This window comes from Lycorma delicatula, chromosome 1 (assembly GCF_047948215.1).
Source record: "Lycorma delicatula isolate Av1 chromosome 1, ASM4794821v1, whole genome shotgun sequence".
In the NCBI taxonomy this organism is placed as follows: Eukaryota; Metazoa; Arthropoda; class Insecta; order Hemiptera; family Fulgoridae; genus Lycorma; species Lycorma delicatula.
This window is the reverse complement of record NC_134455.1, coordinates 47,878,556-47,895,398: the sequence shown is the minus strand read 5'-3', so window position 1 is coordinate 47,895,398 and position 16,843 is coordinate 47,878,556. Positions and strand designations below refer to the sequence as shown.

Here is a 16,843-nt window from a genome sequence, read left to right as displayed (position 1 = left end):
GTTGATGGGCTTTTTCCCTCGGGGGACAAATTACTCCCTGAGGTGAGAGGTGCGGCTGCAACTACACTGCTGTTTACCGATGCAGAACTGGAGTTGGCAAGTACACAAATATTGTTGACCAGGAAGTCTGGCCTGGATCTTCTGCCTAATATGGTTATCAGGGTGGTGGCTTGGGCTGAGTGAGAGGCGTTTATAGAGGCATACAACGCCTGTCTTAAAAAAAGACAGTTTTTCCTGGCAGATGGAAGCATCCAGCGGCTGGTGCTAGTTCCTAAACCGGGGAGGGATTTGGCACTTCCCTCCTCATACTGGCTGCTGGTGATGATTGATGCACTAGCGAAGGTGCTAGAACGGGTAAAGGATAATAGTTGGTTTACTGGAAGAGCAGGGTAGGCTCTCTGCGAATTGGTGCAAAATTACGGATTCTTACCTGCACGGATGGTGTGAAATTACCTCATCGAACGTCAGATGATCTTTAGACTGCATGATGAGTATGTTGAGAAGAACCTTGATAGAGGGATGCCGCAGGGGTCAGTCCTTGTATCGACCCTCTGGAACATGACTTATAATGGAGTGTTTCAGGTTCTCCCACAGTCTGTTACATTATTTGGCTATGCCGACTTAGCATTGCTAGTGAAGGCAGAAACAAGGTATGAGGCTGTAAGCAAGATAACTGAGTCGTATACAAGGATTAGTGAGAGGATGGCAGGGGTAGGACTGGAGTTGGCTCCTGAAAGGATGAAGATGGTGGTGATCTCTGCCACCAGGAGGAGGCCAACTTTACGTCTGATTCTTGATAGCAGAGAAATTGTCTCAGGTGGCCATAAAATACTTCGAAATCTGGATTGACTCCAGACTAAGATTTAGTACTAATGTACTCTAGGCTTGTGAGAAGGTGAAGAAAATGAGGAGGCTTATTGCTAGCCTACTCCCGAATACAAGAGGGCCCACCCAACATAGGAGGAAACTGCTTACTGGTGTGGTCTATTCAGCCCTGTTATATGGCGCCAAGTTGTGGGTGTGTTGTTAGATTTGCCAAGTACAGGGGTAAATTGGAATCCATCCACAGGAGGTGTTGCATCAGAGTAGCGGCCTACAGAGTAGAGTCCTGCCTACAGGACGGTGTCCAGAGAGGCGGTTGAGGTGATTGCTGGATTCCTGCCTGTAGACTTGATGATAATGCGGTGTAGCAGAACTAGAGAACTGAGAACAGTCCCATTAGAAGAAAGGAAGCACTGCTGAAGAACTAGGAGAAGAGATTGCACAAACATGAGAGGAGCGGTGGGACCAGGCCATGAAGGGTAGGTGAACCCACCGCCTTATTGGGGACATTAGAGGGTAGTGCCGGAGGCCCCATGGCACGCTGAGTTTTGAGTTAATACAATTCCTGGTGGGTCATGAGGGTTTCAGGTCTTATTTGTATTGATTTGAGCTCGACCTGTCTGAGGATTGCCTAGAGTGCAAGGCGGAAGAGAGCCCCCAAAATATATTCTTTCTGTGCCCACGATTCCCCAAAGCGTAGAGAGATGCTTGGCAACCTGAGATGTGAGCACATGTTTTGCCCTGAAGATACCCTGTGAATCCATGATAAGGTGAGGCATGGTGGAAAACTGTGGAAAGATTAGTCAGGATGGTCATGAGGAAGCTGCATTTATATGAGGAGTCCTGCAGAGGAGAATGACGCTGGTGGGTGTGGGGGCGGACATGTTCTCAGCTGAATACCTAGGGGGTTCCTCATACATGTGGGATTGCCTGGGTGCGATGAGGCCCCCTCGTGACTGCTCGTGCGTCTGATGGTGACCACTGGTTAGTGGTGTGACTATTTGAGATTTCTGTCTTGACTGTTGTGTGGGTGTGTACCACGTGGTTGTTGTGGATGTTAGAAGCTTTGTCCTGTTTTCTGCAAGGTTCTTGTGTGATGTTGTCAGTGTTTGTATTTGATGTGCTGTATGTGTTGCTTCCAGTGGTGATGGTATGGTGTGTGACATCTGTTGGTATGTTATGATTGTGTGTGCAGGCAATTTCCCCTTCTGATGAAATGTTTTTATAAGCATTCCCAGAAATGGGAGAAGCCAGGGGTGGAGGTTTAGTCAGTAGTGCGCAGGTATACATATGTCATTGATTATAACTGGTGAAACCTGTTAGTGAGCCCAGCACTGCTTAGGCGTCCGTAAATGGGGTTTCTCCACCTCTTTAAAAAAATAAAAAATAAAAAAAGACCTTGTGCAGCAAACCAGTGTGCAACTATCTTGAGTTATGTTTGAAGAACAGCGGGTTGGAAGAGGAAGACCCATAAATTGGTGTTCCTGAACATCAGACCCCACACCATTCACTATACATCTTCTTTTGGGATGTTTGAAAGCTGAACTTATTGTTGTGAGAAATCAGGAATGTAGGAAGTGTTGAGGGAAAGACTTTATTCTGCTTTTAGTGGTCTAATACAGACATAAAGTACATTGCTTGACAGGAATACCTGCAGAAATTTCTTCAGGTATACCTCTACTAAATACAGGCTATGTTGATAACCTAATTTAAATAATTATTTTTATTTTCAAAGATAAAACTTTCAAATCTGTTTATTTTATGTTTTTTAATACATTTTTTAGTGTTGTGTAAAGGTAAGTAGAGTTTCATTAAGTATCTCAGTCTGTTTCTTAGGGGTACAATTTTATTAAAAAAAAACACAAAATGGCAAACAAACAGTAAATGAAATAACATATAGAGTATTTGTTGATGTTTTTTTTATTGTGATGCTCTGAATTTTTCAAATACCTCCTTAGAGATACCTGTATTTATATTTACTGAATATATATATATTTTTAAATATAATGTAAGAGATTTTTTATCTACATTGTTTACTGTTTGATTTTTTATTTTTTTGTTTATTGCATGTGATGTCAATTTCTGAAAATACAAATGCACATTGTTTTGTATCAAAATTGAAAAGTATAGTAAAGAAATAGGCCGTATTTATTTTTTCATGGAAATTTATTTTACTTCATATTTAATGAATATTGATTCAAATGGAAGTGAGAAGGAGAAGCACTATGAATGGCCATCCATTACCATATTCAAGCTGGTCCAACATCTTGATTGTGAAATGTTGGAAGTAAACTGTGTAAAAGGAAGATGATGACAGGAGTTTATAGATGGAAGAAAAAGTATAGATTAGATAAACTAGTTTTGGTTGGGAAGAAACTAGGAGGAAGAAACTAGTAGGCTTATCAACCTTTGGTTTAGAAGTATAATTGAACTAAATGAACAATTTCTGTGCTTTATAATTTTGTTGGATTTTTTGTGTTTTCTCATATTGTGGTATACATGTAAGACAGGAAGGATGTATAGAATTGATAGAGAAACAGTTATTGATAGAATATAGAACCACCTGAGTTAGGCACTTTTTTAATTAGTAAGTCCCAGGTTATGGGACATGTTGCTATTTTGGCCATGTAAAGAATCCTTTGTTACCAATTTTGTTTTCCTCAGTTCAGTTATTATCAAATTTTATGTGGACAAAAAACAATTGGGTATACTAGCCAAATTGAACTCCTTCATAAATGCTCTTGGAAATGTTCAACCTTCAACAATTTAGAAATTTTAAATCTTGTAAAGAAAACTGGTTTTTTCTTCTTCATTGTACTGAATTTTAGTTAAATGTATTGTTTTAATTTATGTATCATTTTGTGTTTTCAGGGAAAATTATATAATGAACATTTCTTCATTATGGGAAGGATATCCTCATACCGAAATGGTGTTTATGTTTAAATTCTTTTTTATTATTCAGCTTGCATACTGGCTTCATTGTTATCCTGAACTGTACTTCCAGAAGATTAAACGTGAAGAAATGCCTGCACGAATTCGATATGCAACTGTTGGCTTAATGTATGTTGCTGCAGCTTACCTTCTGAAGTGAGTATTCATCTGATTAATTTTTTTTTATGTTGTACTGCCTAGGCTTATTCACTTCTGCTCAGTACATTAACTGCTTTGCTGGCACGTGTTATCTACTATCTGGTTTCAGCAAGAAAATTATCTTTCAGTTTAGTGTCAAACTGCACATTCTGGTGGGTTAGAATTCCAACATTGATGAGTGTTTAAAAAGTTGATCTGTTAAGTTGATATTTTTGCTTGTGTAACTGTTCTGTAACATGAAACTGGTGTTTTGATTTAGGTCTATATTTCTTCTTTGATAATGATTTTTTAATTTGATTTTTACCCCAATTAAATTTCCCATGAAAGTTAAGAGCTTTATTTAGATTATTTTAGATTAATCTATTTTGGATTAGTTTTAAATTGGGAAATTAAAAATATTGCATTTAATAATATATAATGTAATTTATATTAACATTATTTCATATACATTTATAAAAAAAAAAATAATCAATTACATAATTAAGAAATATTTGTAATTGAAAAAACTAAAAATTATTTTTGTTTTATCAGTAATAAAGTAAGATTCAAAACAATAAAACAGACATACTCCACCTGGTCATCTGATCATTTAGTCCAGTCAATAGGGATCTTTTTTACTAAAAAAATTATTGTTTTAGGAAAGTACATGAGGTTGTAGTTTAGGGTAAGTATATCTTAGTTTATATGTGACTAGACAAAATGGCAGTTGTTCAAAGGTGGTGAAAATCAGTTTTTCAATTTTATAGTCTTAAGGTAAAGTTCCTAGCTGAAAAAGTTCTGAATAAAAGTTGTGGGCATTTGCAGTACCTATAATTTAAGCCCTTAAATGTTGAATTTTGATAATTAGTTACTGCAAAAAATCCAAAAAATTTCTGAAAAAAATTTTAAAATATTCAAAAAAAATTATCTTAAATTTAATGTACTTTTTTGAAGTAAAATCTATGAACATATATAATCGTTTATGTATATAAATTTATGAATGTAAGTATATGGTAATATTAATTGGAACCAATCAACGTTTATTGCCAGCCTCTGTGGCACGAGTGGTAGCATCTAGGCCGTTCATCCGGAGGACCCAGGTTTGAATCATGGTCAGTCATGGCATTTTCACGCTATAAATCATTCATCTCATCTTCTGAAGCAATACCTAACGGTGGTCCCGAAAATAAAAAAAAAATCAGCGTATATTAATTGGACTGGATATTATATAAAAACAACAAACAGTGTTTATAAAAGGTACTCTGTCTCTGTTCACATAGACAGATTTTGTATAGACAGAATTATAATTATAGAGTGCACTCATATTCATGAGTTACAATATATTTCAGTGATTATTATTTCAATTTATCATTTTTTTTCATCTAAAAAAAGGAAAACTGTGGTAAATACATAAAAAGCCGATTATATCTGAAATCATATGTAAAAAAAATGGTCTCGATCTGTCCAAAATTTGCAAAGATAGAGCAATTTTTTCGTACTCCGTCTATTCTGATTTAAAGTTATGAATTGAACTTTATTCACGTGCGACTGCTGCGAACCGCTTCCCCCCATGACTATTATACGAGCACGCTCTATTTTTTGCTTATTTTTTTCAAAAAAGTTTAAACAAGTTTTACATTAATTTTGGTCTAAAACTTTTTCACCATTTGAAAGTACAAGTGTTGAAGAATAGATTGGATTTGAAATGGACACGAAAAAGTTCTTAAAAACTAAAATAATTACAGTTGCCTGAAGAGTCTTTTTATAAACAAATTACAATATCTCTGCAATGAATAAACCAATTTTCTTTGTAACCACTCATTGAATTTGGAATTCCAATAGCTAACTTTTAAACAATTCTAACAATGTTAGAAGCTTGAAAAAGGTTGGTAGGCTAGAAAATTTAAAAAGGGAAATGGGTAGGATGATGGTGGATATAGTAGGAATTAGTGAGGTTCGGTGGGAAGAGGAAGACGACTTTTGGTCGGGGAATTTTAGAGTAATTAACTCAGCGTCAAATAATGGGCAGGCAGGAGTAGGTTTTGTGATGAACAAGAAGATAGGGAGGAGAGTGGAGTATTTCAAGACGCATAGCGATAGAATCATTGTAATAAGGATAAAATCAACACCTAAACCGACAACGATTGTTAACTTCTATATGCCTACAAGCGCCCATGATGATGATGAGGTAGAGTGTGTATACGAAGAGATTGATGAAGCAATTAAACACATAAAAGGAGATGAAAATTAAATAATAGTTGGAGATTGGAATGCAAGAATTGGAAAAGGCAAGGAAGGAAATATAGTGTGTGAATACGGGCTGGGCAAAAGGAATGAAAGAGGGGACGACTTATAGAGTTTTGCACGAAGTATAATTTAGTAATTGCCAACACCCAGTTTAAAAATCATAATAGAAGAATATACACATGGAAAAAGCCAGGTGATGCTGCAAGGTATCAGATAGATTATGGTTAAGCAAAGATTTGGAAATCAACTCGTTGATTGCAAAACTTACCCTGGAGCAGATATTGATAGCGACCATAATTTGGTGATAATGAAATGTAGATTGGGGTTTAAAAACCTGAAGAAAAGGTGTCAGATGAATCGATGGAATTTAGAGAAGCTTGAGGAAGAGGAGGTAAAGAAGATTTTTGAGGAGGACATCGCAAGAGGTCTGACTAAAAAAGATAAGGTAGAAAATGTAGAAGAAGAATGGGAGAATGTTAAAAAGGAAATTCTTAAATTAGCAGAAGCAAACTTAGGCGGAATAAAGAGAACTGGTAGAAACCCTTGGGTCTCAGACGATATATTGCAGCTGATGGATGAACATAGAAAATATAAGAATGCTAGTGATGAAGAAAGTAAAAGGAACTATCGGCAATTAAGAAATGCTATAAACAGGAAGTGCAAACTGGCGAAAGAAGAGTGAATTAAAGAAAAGTGTTCAGAAGTGGAAAGAGAAATGAACATTGGTAAAATAGACGGAGCATACAGGAAAGTTAAGGAAAATTTTGGGGTACATGAATTAAAATCTAATAATGTGTTAAACAAAGATGGTACACCAATATATAATACGAAAGGTAAAGTCGATAGATGGGTGGAATATATTGAAGAGTTATACGGAGGAAATGAATTAGAAAATGGTGTTATAGAGGAAGAAGAGGAAGTTGAGGAGGATGAAATGGGAGAAACAATACTGAGATCTGAATTTAAGAGAGCATTAAAAAATTTGAGTGGCAGAAAGACTCCTGGAATAAATGGAATACCTGTAGAATGACTGTGCAGTGCAGTTGAGGAAGCGATTGATAAGATTATACAAACTGGTGGTGTGTAATATTTATGAAAAAAGGGAATTTCCATCAGACTTCAAAAAGAGTGTTATAGTCATGATACCAAAGAAAGCAGGGGCAGATAAATGTGAAGAATACAGAACAATTAGTTTAACTAGTCATGCATCAAAAATCTTAACTAGAATTCTATATAGGAGAATTAAGAGGTGAGTGGAAGAAGTGTTAGGAGAAGACCAATTTGGTTTCAGGAAAAGTATAGGGACAAGCAATTTTAGGCCTCAGATTAATAGAAGGAAGAATAAAGAAAAACAAACCAACGTACTTGGCGTTTATAGACCTAGAAAAGGCATTCGATAACGTAGACTGGAATAAAATGTTCAGCATTTTAAAAAAATTAGGGTTCAAATACAGAGATAGAAGAACAATTGCTATCATGTACAGGAACCAAACAGCAACAGTAACAATTGAAGAACATAAGAAAGAAGCCGCAATAAGAAAGGGAGTCCGACAAGGATGTTCCCTATCTCCGTTACTTTTTAATCTTTACATGGAACTTAATGATGTTAAAGAACAATTTAGATTCGGAGTAACAGTATTTTTTTAAGGTGAAAAGATAAAGATGCTACGATTTGCTGATGATATAGTAATTCTAGCCGAAAGTAAAAAGGATTTAGAAGAAACAATGAACGGCATAGATGAAGTCCTACGCTAGAACTATCGCATGAAAGTAAACAAGAAGAAAACAAAAGTAATGAAATGTAGTAGAAATAACAAAGATGGACCACTGAATGTGAAAATAGGAGGAGAAAAGATTATGGAGGTAGAAGAATTTTGTTATTTGGGAAGTAGAATTACTAAAGATGGACGAAGCAGGAGCGATATAAAATGCTAAATAGCACAAGCTAAACGAGCCTTCAGTAAGAAATATAATTTGTTTACATCAAAAATTAATTTAAATGTCAGGAAAAGATTTTTGAAAGTGTATGTTTGGAGTGTCGCTTTATATGGAAGTGAAACTTGGACAATCGGAGTATCTGAGAAGAAAAGATTAGAAATATGGTGCTACAGGAGAATGTTAAAAATCAGATGGGTGGATAAAGTGACAAATGAAGAGGTATTGCGGCAAATAGATGAAGAAAGAAGCATTTGGAAAAATATAGTTAAAAGAAGAGACAGACTTATAGGGCACATACTAAGGCATCCTGGAATAGTCGCTTTAATATTGGAAGGACAGGTAGAAGGGAAAAATTGTGTAGGCGGGCCACGTTTGGAATATGTAAAACAAATTGTTAGGGATGTAGGATGTAGAGGGTATACTGAAATGAAACGACTAGCACTAGATAGGGAATCTTGGAGAGCTGCATCAAACCAGTCAAATGACTGAAGACAAAAAAAAAACTTTTAAACAATAAAAATAGTAAAAAAATTATTTCTGCAATACATATTGGCTTTGCAAAAGATTACCATTTTTAATGGTTTTTCAGCTTTTTTACAGTAAGTAACAAAATTCAATGTTTTAAGGGCTTAAATTATAGGTTCTGCGAATGTCCACAACTTTTATTCATAATGTTTTCGTCTGGGAAGTTTACCTTGGTCTACAAAATTGAAAAATCAATTTTCACACATTTGCATGGCCGCCATTTTGTTTAGTTAGTGAAAATTTTGTCCAGTCGCACATAACCAAGTTATACTTACCCTAATCTAAAACCTCATGTATATCCCTAAACTCTACTAATTTTCTTCAAAAATTGACCTTTCTCCTGTAATTGATTAGACTAATTGGAGTTTGGCTATTAACACATTTCACTGGTGAATTTTTTCTCTACTTATCTGCTGTGATTTATTTTTTAATAAATTGTATTAATATATAACACCAGCATATATAGCTAGTTGTTTTGTAAGTTTACGATTTTCGTGACCTTGAAAATATGAGATGATGTCACATGTATGTCATTCAGAAAGCAGCATATAAATGACTCCTACAACTATTCAATCTACCTGTTACATTGGTTCTTGGGGTACATTTTTACATTTGTTCTTTGATATTTAATAATTTTAAAATGTGTGGTTTAATATTCTGTCATTGCAATGTTAGGCTGCCTTTTTTAGGTTATAAATTTACTTAAATTCTAACCTAATTTCCCAGACAAAAAAAGTTTGTATTTATTTACTATATATTTTTTAATCAAATTTAATTAAACTAAATTTTTTAATTTTAAAATTTCTCAAATTTCAAGAAAAAACTAAACCAATTGGAATGTAATTATGCATAATTGAATATGAAATTAAAATTTAAATTAATTAACAGAAATGAAGGCGTATTGTATTACTCTCTCTATAAATTATGAGACCTTGCTGATGGTGAGGGGGCTTGAGTGCTTAGTGATACAGAGTAGCTGGACTGAAGATGCAATCATATCGTAGAGGTATCTGTTGAGAGCCAGACTAAGGAATGATTCCTGAAAGAGAGCAGCAGCTCTTTCAGCAGTTGTTAAGGGTATAGGTCAGGAGGACTTAAATGGCCATATCAACATCACTCAGTCTTCTGAGTACTGCGCAGCTGAAAGCAATGGCAGCTGTTTTTTTCCAAGAAAATGTAAGTCTCTGTAGTAACAAAGATGGATATTTTTCCTTGGTAAAATATTCTGGAGGTAAACTAGTCCCCTGTTCGAATTTCTGGTTGGGGACTATTAAGGAAGGGATCACCAAAAAATTAAAGAATAACATTCTACGAGTCGGAGCGTGGAATGTTAGAAGTCTAAAAAAGGTTGGTAGGTTAGAAAATTTAGAGTGAAATGGATAGTTTAAATTGTAGGTGTAGTAGGAATTAGCGAGGTTCGGAGGGCCTTTTTTTGCCTTTGCCTTTTCCAGTCCTTGCATTGGAAAAGGAAAGGAAGGAAATATAGTGACTTATCAAGTTTTGCACGAAGAATAATTTAGTAATTGCAAACACCCAGTTTAAAAATCATAATAGAAGAATATACACATGGAAAAAGCCAGGTGATGCTGCAAGGTATCAGATAGATTATGGTTAAGCAAAGATTTAGAAATCAACTCGTCGACTGCAAAGCTTATCCTGGAGCAGACAGTGATAGCGACCATAATTTAGTGAAATGATTTAGTGGATTAGTGAAATGAATGATTTAGTGAAATAATTTAATGAAATGTAGATTGGGGTTTAAAAACCTGAAGAAAGGGTGTCAGATGAATCAGTGGAATTTAGAGAAGCTTGAGGAAGAGGAGGTAAAGAAATTTGTTGAGGAGGATATCGCAAGAGGTCTGAGTAAAAAAGATAAGGCAGAAAATGAAGAAGAATGGAGAATGTTAAAAAGGAAATTCTTAAATCAGCAGAAGTGAACTTAGGCAGAATAAAGAGAACTGGTAGAAAACCTTGAATATCAGAGGATATATTGCAACTGATGGATGAACGTAGAAAATATAAGAATGCTAGTGATGAAGAAAGTAAAAGGAACTATTGACAATTAAGAAATACTATAAATAGGAAATGCAAACTAGCAAAAGAAGTTTGAATTAAAGAAAGGTGCTCAGAAGTGGAAAGAGAAGTGTTTATCAATTAAAGAATTGGTAAAATAAATGGAGTATACAGGAAAATAAAGGAAAACTTTGTGGTACATAAATTAAAATTTAATAATGTGTTAAACAAAGATGGTACACCGATTTATAATATGAAAGGAAAGGTTGATAGGTGGATGGAATATATTGAAAGTTATATGGAGGAAATGAATTAGAAAATGGTGTTACAGAGGAAGAAGAGGAAGTCGAATAGGATGAAAAGGGAGAAACAATACTGAGATCTGAATTTAAGAGAGCATTAAAAAATTTGAGTGGCAGAAAGACTCCTGGAATAAATGGAATACCTGTAGAATGACTGTGCAGTGCAGTTGAGGAAGCGATTGATAAGAATATACAAACTGGTGGTGTGTAATATTTATGAAAAAGGGGAAGTTCCATCATACTTCAAAAAGAGTATTATAGTCATGATACCAAAGAAAGCAGGAGCAGATAAATGTGAAGATTACAGAACAGTTAGCTTAACTAGCCATGCATCAAAAAACTAGAATTCTATACAGAAGAATTGAGAGGAGAGTGGAAGAACTGTTAGGAGAAGACCAACTTGGTTTCAGGAAAAGTATAGGAACAAGGTAAGCAATTTTAGGGCTCAGATTAATAGTAGAAGGAAAATTAAAGAAAAACAAACCAACATTCTTGGCATTTATAGAAAAGGCATTCGATAACGTAGACTGGAATACAATGTTCAGCATTTTAAAAAGAATTAGGGTTTAAGTACAGAAATAGAAGAACAATTGCTAACATTTACAGAAACCAAACAGCAACAGTAATAATTGAAGAACATAAGAAAGAAGCTGTAATAAAAAACGGAGTTTGACAAGTATGTTGTCCCTCTTAAGAAAATAAATAAGTTTAACAAAAATTAAGCAAGACAAAAATCTCATCAGAAACAACGTGATTAATGAAAGGAGGCTGCAAACAAGCCACTTTTGCTACACTATCAGCATGCTCATTGCCTGAATTTCCAGTATGGCTAGGGATCTAGTGGAAGCTCAGTTGAGTTCTGCTTGGTCATTTCAGAATTAACAGACTGTATCTCAGACAATAGGGTGTCTGGAGTACATATTAGTTCGTGTCGATATTGGGCTAATATTAAATATAATTAGCCCAATATCGACACGGGCTAATATGTAATATAAGACATTAAATATAGTCTTATTAATTGTATACAGCTCTGCAACGAAAACACTGACTACGCTTGGAAGACCAAACATCATGTATGTTCTATTGCCAACCACAAGAAACAGAATTATCGTGTTTAGAGCTATCTATATGAATTATAACATCCAATATATATATTCCTGATTATCTCTTTTATGTATTCTTGAATATTTCCTTTAGGAAAACGGCCCCTTCTTCTCGTCCTCTACCCTCAGCTGGGTGTTTGCATCTCTTGCAGACATATCTACAAAAATTCACTTCATCCTAGAGATGAAGTGAATTCATCCTCTTGGGGATGGAGGTGAGTTTCCTGCAGACACAGTATTAAAGGATTTTCTTCCTTTAGTAAGATTTCAATATTCTCATATTGAGAATGGAGACTGCAAACATTCCAATGAATAATATTATTTATCAAATATTATCCGGTTTATCTTTTTAATGTTTAAGACTTTAAGGAACTACTTTGTTTATACAGGCACTTCATCTACCATTATATCCTTGAAGATATCTTTAGATGGTGGTAGGGATTCTGAAGCCTGAGTGGCTGGAAATATCTTACCAGTGACAATTTTTTTTGTAGATCCTTTCATTGGATCTTGGTAGTTTGCTGCATAGTTGGTGCAGCAGCAATTTTATTAGGTGGTGTACTGACTGAAATGATTTTCGGTGAATCACTGTCAGCCTTTCCACCAAAAATATTGTTCTTGGCTGTACCCAATGCTGCATTAGCAGGTTTGATAAAGCTTGGGCCAATTCAGTCAGTTCTTTTCATGATGTGCACTTTTTCTCCTTTTGTACATTGTTAGAACATGTACAAAATTAACACCAGGCTGTACAGATTGCTCATGTTGAGGGTATTCCTGATGAGTCAAAGGACTGTATTCCTGATTTTCTGTATTCCTGATATCCTGTCAAAGGACACTTTCTGTTCAGTAATAATTGTTAATCTAACTGTTTCCTTATAAAGGAGACATTCTCAAGACCTTGTCAAATGTTAACCCTTACAATTTATACGCTTTTCATCTTCAGTGCATACACTCTCATCATGTCTCATACAGCTGCAATGCATACAAATTTGTTCTTTGTGCAACCAGTTTTGGGTGACCAAAACCCTGACTCTGGAAGCAGTTTTGGGTTTGGTATGTATGGTTACACATGAACCTATTTTTATTTGCTCAGGGACTGTCTGAGTAGAAAAAATCATAATAATTGAAGATGTTGGCACATCAACACCATTCTGCTTCCTCATTATCTTCTGAACAGAAGTGACTGACTGCAGTGATAGTTCTTTTATTTCTGATGGTTCAATACCAGCCAAGTCACAGCAAAAGATCTCCCTTGCTGGAATTTAGGGTACTATGTGGCTCTCGCCATCACTTTGCCCTTCCCTGTGAACCTAAGTGCTAGTAGCTTCAGACTCTGTTCGTCATCACTTACCTCAATCAGCAGGGTGCCACTTATAAGTTTTTTAATTGACTTTGGAGAGCCACAAGTTGTAATAACGCACTTGTATTAAGAAATGTGAAACCATGCAAATGATTTACCTTCTTCTCTATACTTGACTACAATAAACTGTATTAATGATAATTTAGCAGTCTTTGTTTTATCTTTTGTTTCATTATCTCCAGACTTATGTCGGCTGACAAGGCTGGTCAAAGTATTTTTAAGCTTCTGGGTTTGTTAGTTATTCAAGTGACCAACAACCACTGAAGGATTTTTGATTGGAACTGATGTATGATTCCCATGAGTGCTGGCAATAGAACAGACACTCCAGAATTAAACCATTATGAGCTCAGTGGTCCAAGGAAAACCTGACTATGAAAATTTGCTTGAATCTGCAAGACTTGATTATGTTGTAAAATTGTGTAAATCTTGTTCTAAACAACACATTTATCAAAGCTTAGGCATTGGTTTTATTGCAATAAAATGAGCTAGCTATCTGTATGTATTTGGAATCAATTCTCTGTAGGGGGTTGTTAATACCCTTAAAGATACAGATTGGTATGAAACTTGGAACTAAAACATCTATTTGTTTTTTTAATTTTTAAGCATTATATATTATTCTAAATAAATCTATGCATACAGAACATAGTTATGTATTTTGAAAATTATTGGATCTGAATATAAAAGAATTTAAATTCATTAAATTGTAGATTTATTTTTTTTAAGTTACGAATGTATTAAATTATATTAGTTAGTTTTTACTCTAAGCACTAAGTTTATTGCTGATTTTCCAAACAAATTCAGCAGTAATTTGTAATATTATTTAGTTTTCTGTTGGGCTTTATTTTAAGAATTAGTTTTTGATATTTTCCAGACATGGGAGTGTTTATGGAAGTAGTTATTAGTTTAAATCATCCTTTTGTAAGATTAAAAAAAAAAATTATGTTTTTACAGTCACTTTAGTAGTAGTGAAGTACATTACTTTTATAAAAAGGATGTAAAATTAAATATGTACAGTGATTTTGTATGTAAAAAAATGTTTAAATGTGTTTTCAATAAAATTTGTTTAATTACACAGTTCAACATAAAATTTAGAACTGAAAAGAGAGTAGGTGTTCTATATTGTATTTTGTATGCTGAATCAAATTTGTATTCTGAAACAACCCACCATGTAATGTTCTTAAGTTTCAACCTCTTAAATTTGTTTGTTCCATCACTTGTGGAACAAACAATACAAATAAGTTAGTACGTCTGCATGTTTGCTTATTCACATCTGATTTATATTGAGATGCATACTGTAGACCTATATTTGATACATAACAGTTGAATGATGTCATTTCATGTCAAGCTAGAGGTGTCAGTGAGTCAAGTAATGAGTAATTCAATGTGATGAAATTTCCTTTTGTATGAATTCAGCTCTTGATATGACTTTCTGTGTTCCTTAGTTGTGTAGTGGTTTATCATATACATATTATAAAATTTTTTTCTTAAGTGATAGCATAAATTTAATGAAACATTTTTATGATGGAACACTTTTTGGTATTATTTTATTTAACATCAAGATTCGTTAAGTTGTGTGCACGCGCGTGCGTTTCACACTGTTTTTTTGAACTCCATGGTGAAACAATTTTATGAAATATTTATAAATTAAAACTTTACTTATTTTTATATAATTAAGTAAGTATTTCTGTAATATTTTAGTTTACTTTCATTCATTAAAACATTTTGAATTTTGCAATGAATAAAATTCGGGCTTCTAAAAATTCTCCAAGTATTTTTTGTTATGTTTGCGGAGAATTCACCATAAAAAGTCAATGAAAACCAGTATTGTATTTGTTGAAAACTGCTTACAAACATTATTTTGACTCTCCCTTGGGAGACCAAGATAAAGTCTGGGCTCCAAATGTAGCATGCATCAAATGCTACGTTAAACTAACCCAGCGGTTAAAAGGAAAAAAAGAGCATTTGCCTTTTGGCATACCTATGATTTGGTGAGAGTCTACTATTATGATTGCTATTTTGCTCAACAAATGCTACTGGTTTCAATTCAAACAATAAAAGCAGTATCGCATACCCAAATGTTCATTCAACTATGAGACCAGTACTTCATGGTGTTGATCACCAATTCTGATTGCTCCAACTTCTTGGAAAGAAATTTCTGATTCCCCAGATGGCTCAACCGATGAATCGTCAACTTCAATAGATATTAATTACATTTCAGAAGAATCAAATACTGAACCCTATCTCATCACACAAGCAGAACTGAGCGACTTAATTTCGTGACTTGTATCTGTCGAAACAACTTGCAGAACTTCTAGGTTCACATCTTAAAGAATGGAATTTATTAAACGAGGATATTAAAATTTCAGTACATAGAAATCAAAAAGAAAATTTACTGAAATACTTCAGAAGAGATGGTTTATTTATTCCTGTCATGATGTTAGGGGTCTGAATTGAACATTGAATATGTTATTCGTGTGGCATTTATTTAGAGACTCATTAAAAAGAAGCTTAAAAACAGTGTTGTTGCACAACTCAAATAAGTTTTCTTCACATAAAGATAGACCTGATGAAGAATTTTGTAAAAGCACTAGATAAGTTGGAGATGGCTTTAAATATTTAGTTGAAATTCTTTTACAATTAAGTGAGACTAAATTAAAAGAGTGAATATTCATTGGGCCACAAATAAGAAACTTAATTCATGAAAATATATTTGACAGCAAACTGAATACTAAAGAACTAGCAGCATGGAAGTTATTCAAAGATGTCGTTTCTCGTTTTCTTGGAAACAAAAAAGCTGAAAACCATGATCAGCTTAAAAGTGAATTCTTAGTGGACTGCAAAAATTTAGGCTGCAGAATGTCATTGAAAATTCATTTTTTACATTCTCATTTGGACTTTTTCCCTTTAAATTTGGGTGACATCAGTGACGAACAAGGAGAAAGGTTCCACCAAGATATATTTTAGATGGAACAACATTATCAAGGCAAGTGGGATTAGTCTGTAATGATTGACTACTACTAAATGATAAAAAGAGAAGACTTCACTGAACTTAAAAATAAAATAATAAAAAAGAAATTAAGATAAATGTAAATGTCTGCAAAATAAAGGTAGGAATTTTAATTGTAATTATTATTATTTTTTTAATTCTATTATTTAAGAAGTTTCTCAATATTTTAAAGGGCCATAACTAAAAATCTGAGGATGATTAAGAAAAACTAATTTCATTCTAAGATTTAGCATAAAATATACATTCTAATTCTACTTTTATTTCGGTTCTAAATATTTTTTTGTTGACCTGTGTTATTCTTGCTGATTTTAGGAAATTTCTTGGAAGTCAATAATTTATGAGAAAAACTAGTAAATAATTGATATTGGTTGACAACTTTAAAAAAAAATAATCTGTTTTGTGGAATTCAAAATTCTGTCCTAACAAAGCAACATTTGTGATTCTATGATGTGAAACA

At 34.0% G+C, this 16,843-nt stretch overlaps 1 protein-coding gene across 1 annotated transcript in view; it reads left to right on the top strand.

Annotated features, from left to right (window-relative positions):
- Positions 1 to 16,843, top strand: part of TRAM (translocating chain-associated membrane protein 1) — a 39,643-nt gene that overhangs the window by 10,369 nt on the left and 12,431 nt on the right. Inside the window, exon 4 of the mRNA XM_075354490.1 lies at positions 3,694 to 3,909. Within this exon, the coding sequence (XP_075210605.1) occupies positions 3,694 to 3,909 (216 nt within the window). The remainder of the gene's footprint in view (positions 1 to 3,693; positions 3,910 to 16,843) is intronic.